At 33.1% G+C, this 10466-nt stretch overlaps 1 protein-coding gene across 1 annotated transcript; it reads left to right on the top strand.

Annotated features, from left to right (window-relative positions):
- Nucleotides 1-6263: 6263 nt before the first annotated feature.
- On the top strand, nt 6264-8904 carry LOC111400257 (probable Histone-lysine N-methyltransferase ATXR5). The gene is made up of 6 exons (XM_023027677.1): nt 6264-6601; nt 6840-6920; nt 7830-8059; nt 8185-8285; nt 8372-8584; nt 8745-8904. The coding sequence occupies exons 1-6, from the start codon at nt 6265-6267 to the stop codon at nt 8902-8904; spliced, it is 1122 nt and encodes a 373-aa protein (XP_022883445.1). The 5' UTR covers nt 6264.
- Nucleotides 8905-10466: the final 1562 nt, after the last annotated feature.

The following is a 10466-nucleotide window of genomic DNA, read 5'->3' as shown; positions in this document are numbered from 1 at the left end:
ATAACTTTAAACTGCTTGAATTTTAAATTTTTGGATGACATGCATTTGTTTTTCACAAATGCATGAATTGCAAATTATTGTTGATGAGTTAAAGGCGGCGAAAATCAAACTTTTTTGAGTCATTCCAAGTTGAGGAAGATCGAGGACGCAAGATAAGAATGAAAATTCTTACGCTGGTACTTCAAAAGTCAATGTCAAGGACAAAATCGAAAACTCCAACGAAAGCCAAACCAAGGAGAAGGTCTCTTCAAGACATTATGCTCGAAATTGCATGTACAAAAAGTTTCGTCAAAAATCATGTTTTAGTCTGAAATATTCTTTCATGAATATCCTTCGATTCTAATAAATTAGCAATATGTGTAATTAAATAACATAAAAAACAGAATATTTATGCAATAAATATACCAACATAATGAATGCAAAATAGCATATGTGGCGCTAATGTGACATTGTTAATAGATACAATTAAATGAATCATTTAATTTCACATTTGATTTAGCCTATTATCTAAGACCTTATAGATTGGGGTTATGTGGTGCTAATGTAAAGTTAAATGATAAAAACAATTAAATGAGTCATTTAATTTCACATTTCATGTAACATATCACTTAATATCATATAGACTGAGCATATGCGTTGTTAATGTGATATTAAATGATAAGTACAATTAAATGAGTCATCTAATATCACGTTTAGTTAAATGAGTTGTCTAATTCCACATTTCATTTAACATATCACATTACACCACATAATCTATGGTTATAACCCTTGTGGGGCTAAATAGCGTTACTTTATGTGATGTTAATGTGATATTAAATGATAACTACAAATAAATAAATAATTTAATTTCACCTTTAATTTAATCTATCACATAACACTACATAGACTGGGCTTATAACTCTAATGGGATGAAATAACATTACTCTTTTCGTAAATACCATTATAAGAGTACCTCCAAGAGACTATTTAAACATAAGATGCAAGATGTTTTAAGATACTCTTTAAATTAACATTTTAATTTATAGTGTTTTCTATAATTAAATGCATTCAAAGTATTTCAATTTTCAATATAGAAAAATAATAAAATAATCTATAGAAAAGCTAGTTAAATTAAAAAATAATAAATATTTTTTGAAAGTAATAAAATTAAGTGTTAAATATAAAGAATTAGTTGGAGTATTTCAAAATTTTACCTTTCTAAATTTACAGATGCTTTCCAAATGATAGAATATGTTCTATAAAAATAGAGAATCTTTTGGAAATATTCTAAGACTATATCTAGGTGTCATCATATGATTGCAACGAAAGACTTATGCTTAGTTAGAACCATTTATACTAAACACGTTTAGTTGAATAACACCAACAATTCCTACTTTAAATAGGCTAAGATTTTGTACACTCCAATTAAAAGAAAAAATTAAAGAAAAACAAAACATGTTTTGGAATGAAATTTGCTTAAAAGGAATTTCTGAAGTATAAAATAGGGACAGAGCCAGAAAACGTTGTCTAGTGCGGACAAAATTTAATCAAGGTCGAATTCTGAGTTTTCGAGCATGGATTTGATGATGATAAAGTTATAAAATAATATTACGATGACACTATAAAAGACATAATTTATAAATTACACATTTTCCTTACGAGTTTTCATACTTTAATATTGTTGTACAATGATTTTATTATCAATCCTCAAAAATATATCTTTCTCTACACAAATAATTGTGCTATCATTTATCTACTGATCACCCGTCCATTATGTAATCTATCATTTACAGTCGTTATTGTAGAAAATACTCTCTTCATAGCAGTGGTAGCAACGTGTAGGATTAACACTATAGTCAAAAGCTTGTAAACCAATGAATATACCTTACCTTCTTCTTCTTCTCTTTTTTGGGTCATAACTAGCTTATGTGCAAGACCATTAAACCTTCAATTAAACCCCTTGTTAGAGTGCATGTGAAAAATATAAGTGTCATGTTGATCATTAAGTATGAAGAGATCTACTATAGAAAAATCTTCTGAATAAAGCTCAACAAGTTGAATCAAGCTTGTTCTTGTCAAAAGAAGAAAATGAATTTTGTAAATATAAACAAGCTACACAAAAGTAACTCTGCATTTACTTCTGAAAAGTAATCATTCAACTCTTGAAGTTGTAAATCAATGACACGGTACAATAAATCTAATGTAAATTTATACTTTCTAGAGAACTACGCTCTTGGTGACCACAAAGTGCATGGCTTACAAACATATCATCCATATCGAGAACATCAATATAATGCTAGTAACAGAAAGAACTCACATATTCCAAAAGGAATCCCATCCTTTGTCTCTTATTATTTGTAGTTGTTACTTGCAAAATTTCACCAATTGCAGCATATTCACAATACTTCGATTTTTCCTTTGTAATGCCTTTAACAATTTATTTGAGATCCTGAAGACACTTTTGATCAACTGTAGATACAAATGCAAAATCAAACGCCTGTAAAACTTCAATAAATTTGTTGCATCAGATCTTTGATCACAAGAACAAGATTCATCTTCAATAATCATTTCAAGTACATTACTAACAACAGAGAACATGACAAGCAAGTTGATCAAGGAATTATAATGTGACCCCATTGTGAATCACCAAGACGTTGAACGGATTGTTTCTTGATTTAAGTCCCCGTGCAGTTAAAATCTCATCTCTCTCCAATGCCTGAATAATAAAGTATGATTGTTTTTCTTGAAGAAGATCATAACGTTTAGAAGATAATCTAGCAGTATTTACAACATTGCAAGTGACACAAAAGAAATTAGTAATTGGAATATTATTTTGTACCGCAACTAGAAGAGAAAATTGGGCTTGATGAACAAAACAATAAATGTAAAAGGATTCTCCTTTAAAAAGAGTGCTTTGAAACTATTAAGCTTACCTTGTGTATTACTTGTCCCCTCATAACCTCGTCCTCTCAATCTAGACATGCTCAAATTATACTATAAAATATGTTTGGCTAAGCTTTAAAATTACTTCTAAGTATATTTTCTTGTTATCTTAGGCTTAGTCAAACTTGCTCTTTATTTATTTAATTTCTTTGACGGGCTCTTTATTTAATTCTACTGAATTTATTTTCTAGTTGAAAATTTTGCATTTTGAATATTCTCTATTCTAGTAAATTAGCAACACATGCAATTAATTATTTTAAAGTAGAATATTTATATAATAAGTACACCAACAGCAAAATATTAATCGCTTTGTCAAATGACATAATCTCTTCCTCAATTGGAGGAAAATTCACATATTGATTTTTTTTGGAATGTATTAAGAAAGAGCGCGTATTGCGAGGAGAATCCACAAGAACTGATGTCTTTAGTAAAGTACAAAGAACTCGTGTTGCAATATTAGTTGAAGAATGCATACAAATTGAATTTTTAGGAATGATTATTAAGAGAACAAGTATTGCATTATTAGGGAAAGAATTCATATGAATTTTTTGAGTAACGTAGAGAGATAGTAAATGGTGCATTATACACGAATTGAATTTTATAATGAAGGTATCTAGAAAGAACACGAGTTATAGAAAGAATTTGAATGCATTATTTTTATAAAGAATGTATCAAAAGAGAACACGTATTGTATTATCATATATTGGTTAGATTTTTTAATCAAAGTATCAAGAAAGAATGCATGTTACATTACTATCTTATAATCAAAATTTATTTGAACAACATATCAAGAGTGTTGCTCATCATGTTTTAATCAGATTTTATGGGGAATATATGTAGGATTGGCAACGGTTTGATTTGGGGTCGGTTCGGTTACAAAACTATTACCGAACCACCAATTTTTTGGCCATACCATAATCTCACCATAACCACGTAAGTCGGTTCGGTTCATATTTTTGTTCAGCTCGGTTCGAATCGTTAATAACCACGAAAATAAATTATTTTTTATAAGTCCAGTCGTCAAATTTAAAACAACAGTTTATGAAAAAAAGTCAATAAAAACAAAAGCATAATACTAAGCCAATGTAGCAAATATCCGAAATGAAAATGCAAACAATATCTCAATTCAATATCCACATAAAATATTTACCCTCATTTCAATATCACGATAAAAAAAATGAAGACTGTTCATGAAGTACATTCAACTGAGAAAGAATTTTGGTAGCCAAAGATCTTACATTACTTGTTCCTCTCTGAGTGATATCTACTAATGACATTTGAGAAGATGTTCCATATTTTTGTTTAAATTCAACAATTCTAAAAATTCTCTGTAAAACCTCTAGAGATTTTCCCTACAATCTGGTACAGGATGAATTCAACAGCTTAATAACTTGTTCGTATCCTTGCATTTTTATTGATTATTCTTAAACTCAAAGTGCATATCATTGAGTTCCTCCAATGGTAAAACTTAATATCTCTAGACAGAATAAGTTCATTAAATTCATCTTTTATGTGGAGAAGAAAAAAATCACATTTCATCAAATTTTCAAACTCGACAAAAACAAAAGTAGATACAGATTACAACAACAACAATTAGCAAACGAGAAGAGGAAGAAAAATACCCTCCTATTTGGGGATGTTGATAGCGAGCAAGAAAGAATACTGTGTCGAGAAGAAAAAAATTTTGAAGACGAACTGCAGAGACTCGAGTAAAGACGGTTGTAGGCTAATGTCTTGTTGAATTTGATTCCAATTTTCTTTGTAATTGGGTTAGTACTTCGTGGGTAAGTAATAACTGCGTTAAGTTACTTAATGGGTCGATGATGGGCCATAAATTTTGGGCTCGAAAAATTATAATAGAAAGAATAATGATAAGCCTAATTGCTCAATTTTTTAACGGGTAGTCGGTTCGAGGGCGGGGCAACAGCGCAAATATCATACTCACCACACCCCAAACCAAGTCATTAAAATCAAATACTATATTCGTCTCATTGCACTATCAGTTCGATTTTTTTGACCCATTCGCTTCGGTTAACAGCGTTTTTCGATTTTGACAGTTTGAATTGTCATCCTAAAATGTACGGAGAGATAACACGTTGCATTATCTTGTTTGACTATTCATATTTTATATTCTTGAAATTTAGATAAGATTTCATAAAATGTAAATACTACTATTTTCTTGTGGCATTCATTATGTGGTTTAGAGTTAAAGACATTTTTTTTTAATGATCGTGAGTGTTCAGACTAATTTATGCTCATTTCGACTAATTCCACGAGATCCTAAAATTTACAGTCGAGTACTCACTTCAGTGGTCCTGAAAAGACTCGAATTGATGACCATTAGGTAGCAAATCCAATGCCTGATAATCGAACTACCCCTCAGGGTTAAGGACTTAATTAATCCATGTTTGGCCTAAATTAAAGTCAACGATTGGTTTTGAATAATGCTTCTTCTATATAAGAAGTTACATAATGATTTACATACAGATGAGGTGAAAAAAAGGGAGTAATTTTTTTTTTTTAGTTTAAAAATTTTGATCCAATCATATCTCATTATATCATTTGTGTGTAAACTATTATTTACATGAAACACTACCATACTTTTAATAACATAATTTATGCGATTCACAATTTTTTCAATAAAGTATCAAAATCTATTATAAATTTGATTTTAATTCCTACCAAATAGGAATTGAGACATTTTCCTTGAAAGACTCTAATCGAATGACACAAACAAAATTCGTACTTTAAAGAGGTGTTTGGTAGGAATTTTTATGTGAAAATGTATTTTTGAATAGTAAATTGATGGGAAATGTGTGGTTGAAAAATAAGAAAAAGTTTTTAATTTACGTATAATATTATTTTAATAAAGAATGTGTGGTTGAAAAGAAGAAAGAGAAAAATACATTTTGATAAAAATGGATGCCAAACAGGGCCTAAATATTTTCCGCTTTAAAATTTTTAATCATCTCGATTTCATGTGTTTTGAGTGCTTTACGTTTGTACCCCCACGGTCAACAAATAATTACCAAAATAACACAAGAGGTGTTTCAACTTTCAGTTCCAAACGGCTAAATTATGAAAATTTCGAATAGAGCGAATCGCCACCTTGTCTACGCACAGCCAGTGCACGTTAGTATTTCCATTTACAATTTGCCACGTCATCCAAACGCCACCTCAAATTAAATCCCCCGCGACCTCCCCCGTCCCCGCCCCTGCCCCTACCCCTTATTTTCCTTGAAACCACTGTTTACGGATTAACTGGTATATATACACAGAGGCTTAATTTCCATTCCAAATTCACCCTTGGACATTCAATTAAATCCAATTTTGTCCTCTCAGATGGCGCCGTCGTTCAACTCGCCGGGTCAGGGAAACCAGCTGAACCCGCAGCTTGGAACTGACCGGAAGAGGCAAAAGTACAGGTCGATGAAAGAGATCATGAAAGTGGCGAAGCGGGTGGTGCTGGTGGACAATGAGGAGTCTGATGACGGTGATTATGATACTCGTGTTGCTTGTGATCAATGCGGCTCGGGAGAGCGAGCCGAGGAGCTCTTGCTCTGTGACAAATGCGACAAAGGGTACCATATGCTCTGCCTTCGACCCATCGTGGTTCGAGTCCCTATTGGGCTATGGTTCTGCCCAGCATGCTCCGATGATCTGGATCGTCCCCTTAAAAGTATAAAAAGAGTCCCGTATTTATCTACATTAATGTATAATCGGGTGTGGATATGAGTTTGTGTGTATATAATTATGCATGAATTTGTATGTGTATTTGCAATCAAATGATTGTATGTACGTATACATGTATGTATGTATAATTTTATCTGCGTGTCAGTGTGTGTGTGTAATTACTAGGGTGAGAGACAAATGCAGGTATTATTGATTTAGATATCCGATCATGGTCTGTTATGCAGGTTTTATACAGAAGAAGATTATTGATTTCTTTAGGATTCAGAAATGCGGGGAACTGGTGGAGAAATGTGCATGGTCTCCAGGTAGAATTATTGAAACAATTTTATCATGAAAATGATTCATGTTTTGTTCTGAAATTCTCTGAATTATGTTATATTAAAACCTTCTGTTTGTCAGTGTTGGGGGTGGAGGGGGGATCTGTATTAGGGTTTAAGTTTGATGTGAATATATGGAAATCACCTGATCTTTCCGTTTAGCTTACTCCGGAAGTTGTAATTAGAGTGCATTACTAAAAGCAAAACGTGCATTTTTCTTGGACGAGATTCAAGTCCGAATGAAATTAAATGCATCAGTTCAATAATAAATGCTTTCTTCTTGCCACAAGTTATGTTCCTCGTCGCAGACAGCTTTGCACTGCAGGGTAGTCTAGCAACCGCAGGAATGAAGGCCACAAATTTTCAGCTAGGAAAAGATTCAATTTTGCTGACGTTTTTTTGCTTAAGTCATAATTTTGTGGAAAGTTGACATCACTTCTCCATGGCTTGACCATATTTTGTGGAAAAGGAAACTTCAATTAATGCGTGTTAACATGATCATAAACTATCATTTCATGGACGGCACGTGTTCAATGAAAACACATTTGGAAGTGTCCGCACAGCAACTTACCAAAATTTGCAGATATCTATCAAATCCATACACCCCGTGGCAAAGACAATCATACAAAGTCCTTTGGTCGTTCTTTTAGCTATCTGAAGAATCTTTTGGATGGTTTAACTTAAGACTTAGTGATTAATTTACCTGTCGTTTATGTAAAGTTTCTTTAATAAAGCAGCTAAGAGCGTGAACTGAGATTTTGGAGCATTGTAGCATCTTCTATACGTGTCAAATAAAAATTTGTTATTCACTTCACACTGTCCATGCATTAATAAGTTCTTTGCTCACTTCTTACGTGTTCTGCACATCCAATAAAAGTCCTTTGACCTTGATTCTAGATGTCAAAAAACGCCGCAGACGGTCTAGTACATTAGTGTTCCTCAAGAAACGGAGAAGGATATTGCCACATGTTCCTTCTGAAGACCCCACCCGAAGGCTAGTACAACTGGGATCTCTTGCATATGCGTTGATTGCTCAGAACATCGAATTCAGCTATGAGCTTACTTACATGCCGGGCATGGCTCCCAGATCAGCCAATCAAGCTGAATTTGAAAATGGTGGCATGCAGGTTTACATACTTTTTTCTGAATGATCAGCTAATTCTCAATTTTTGGAATTTCACAAGGAATTGATGAGGGTCATTATCTGTTTTTTTGTCTAAAATTGATTACATCTCCAATTTCTTTTAATTAGGTTCTTTCTAAAGAAGATACTGAGACATTGGAGTTATGTAGAGCTATGTACAAAAGAGGCGAATGCCCTCCTCTTATTGTAACTTTTGATTCATGTGAAGGGTACTTCTTCATTCCTCCTTTCTCTAATTGAATAGCCTTTGAGTAATAGATATTTAAATATAATAAGCCATTGTTTAATGTTGCAGCTATACAGTAGAGGCAGATGGTCCAATAAAGAACATGACACTCATTGCGGAGTATACAGGCGATGTGGATTACATTAAACATAGGGAATTGGATGATTGTGATAGCATGATGACCCTTCTTCTGGCAATAGACCCATCGAAAAGTCTTGTTGTCTGCCCTGATAAACGTGGGAACATTGCTCGTTTTATTAATGGCATAAACAATAATTCACCGTAAGCCATTGAGCCACAGCCTCTCTCCTTGAACCATGCGTCTTTCCTGAATTTCTGCTTATATCATGACATTCAACAGACTCTAAATGCAGTATTCTTTCTTATTCATGTCATTGCCAATATTCACCTATAGTTCTTGAAACCAGCCAATTGTGTGCAGGGAGGACCGGAAGAAGCTGAACATTAAATGTGTGAGATACAGCGTTAATGGTGAATGCTGTGTACTACTGGTTGCAACTCGTGACATCATAAAGGGAGAGAGGCTATATTATGATTATAATGGATATGAGCATGCATACCCAACCCATAATTTTATCTAAGTTTTAACATACAAATCTTTCTTTAATCAATTCTCAGAGTAGTGAATTTATTATTTATTCACACCCTCAACAGATACATAAACCAAAATTTCCTCCCATTCTATTTATCCTGCACTCCTGGCCATAACCAGCATTGAAAAAGAAATAGTTAGCAGAGGGAATTTTCTATAAATTGTATTTGTAAGGTAGAAAACTTAGTCTGATCACACCAATGTCCTTTCATATACAACAGTTACATATGAGGAACATAATTTATATAGTTGGTTTGAACAATACTCAGATTCAACAATGCTCTGGTATTCGGTCTCTAGAAGTGAATGGATTTCTTTATATCCCCTACCTTTTTCCTTTTTTTTTTTTTTAATTCCTTACTGATGTATATATCTTGTTTAGTGGTATGAACTTGCATTTTTATTAATGCTCTATATCTGATTCAAATTGAGTTTTTAGATACGACAAGTTTTTGATATGTGATTTTTACCGTCCAGCGAGTTATGCATTTTAAATATGTCAAGGGAACTTTGTCATTATCAGTTTGTTGACTGATTAAATGAGTTATATAATTGCTTTTGGAAAGTTGCTGTATTGTTTCTCCACTTACAAGCCTATAAACTCAACAAAAATCGATTTTCATACCAGCTGAAGTCCTTGGGTTATCATTACTGCAATGAAGAATAGAAAATTCTCTTTTTCCTTGTTTAGAAGTAGGAATGCATATTTTTATTGTGACAATTAATGTGATGATTGATATTTTATACGTGACCAACTTATTGTTTGGGTTGGTTTTTCTTATTGGATATCCTATGCAATTTGCGCATCCCTTTTTTTTCGTAATTCTAGTTCTTGTGACTTGACCTCTCCTTTACTTGGAGATCCTGAAAAATTACTCTGTTGTTTTATGGTTTCACTCTTACTACTTATGGCACTCGCACTACTCTTTCCCCCTCCAAACCCTGAGAAACAAGGATAAATGACCATATACTATCAAATTGGCTAGTAACATTTGATCATTATTTACTTTATTTGGAGTGTCGACAATAAAAAACCTTGATAGGTATTAGCTCAATCATCTTCATTAAATACTTATTATTATTTATTCAAGTAATTGATCTCAACATCAACAAGTCTGCCAGTGTTGCTGAATAAATGCATATCAGTACCTTGGCATTTAGTCCTTCATTGTCTGCTTCATGCTCATTGTAAATGTCAAAGGATGGATGAAGAAGTTGCAGCACTTCAAACTATAAATATTGCACAAAAATGTAGAGAAAGGCCTTCAAGGAAGATGCCGTCGTTGTTGCCTTTGAAGCTGCACTCAAACATGGATGATGATCTCCCTCTTTCCTAAGGTTGCACTTCAAACCATGGACAATATGTTCTAGAAAACATGAAGACGGGCGAGCGAGAAAGTGTAGCATGAAGCTGCAAATCCACATTGAAGAAAATATCTTTCCAGAGGTTGGTGAGCATTCCGAAAACATTCACGTAATTTCTCTATCACACTCACACACGACAGTATTTTAAGAGGCTACATTTTATGCTGATGTACTCAGACATGCATG

Source organism: Olea europaea, chromosome 10 (genome assembly GCF_002742605.1).
Source record: "Olea europaea var. sylvestris chromosome 10, O_europaea_v1, whole genome shotgun sequence".
In the NCBI taxonomy this organism is placed as follows: domain Eukaryota; kingdom Viridiplantae; phylum Streptophyta; class Magnoliopsida; order Lamiales; family Oleaceae; genus Olea; species Olea europaea.
This window is presented reverse-complemented; position numbering and strand designations above follow the sequence as displayed.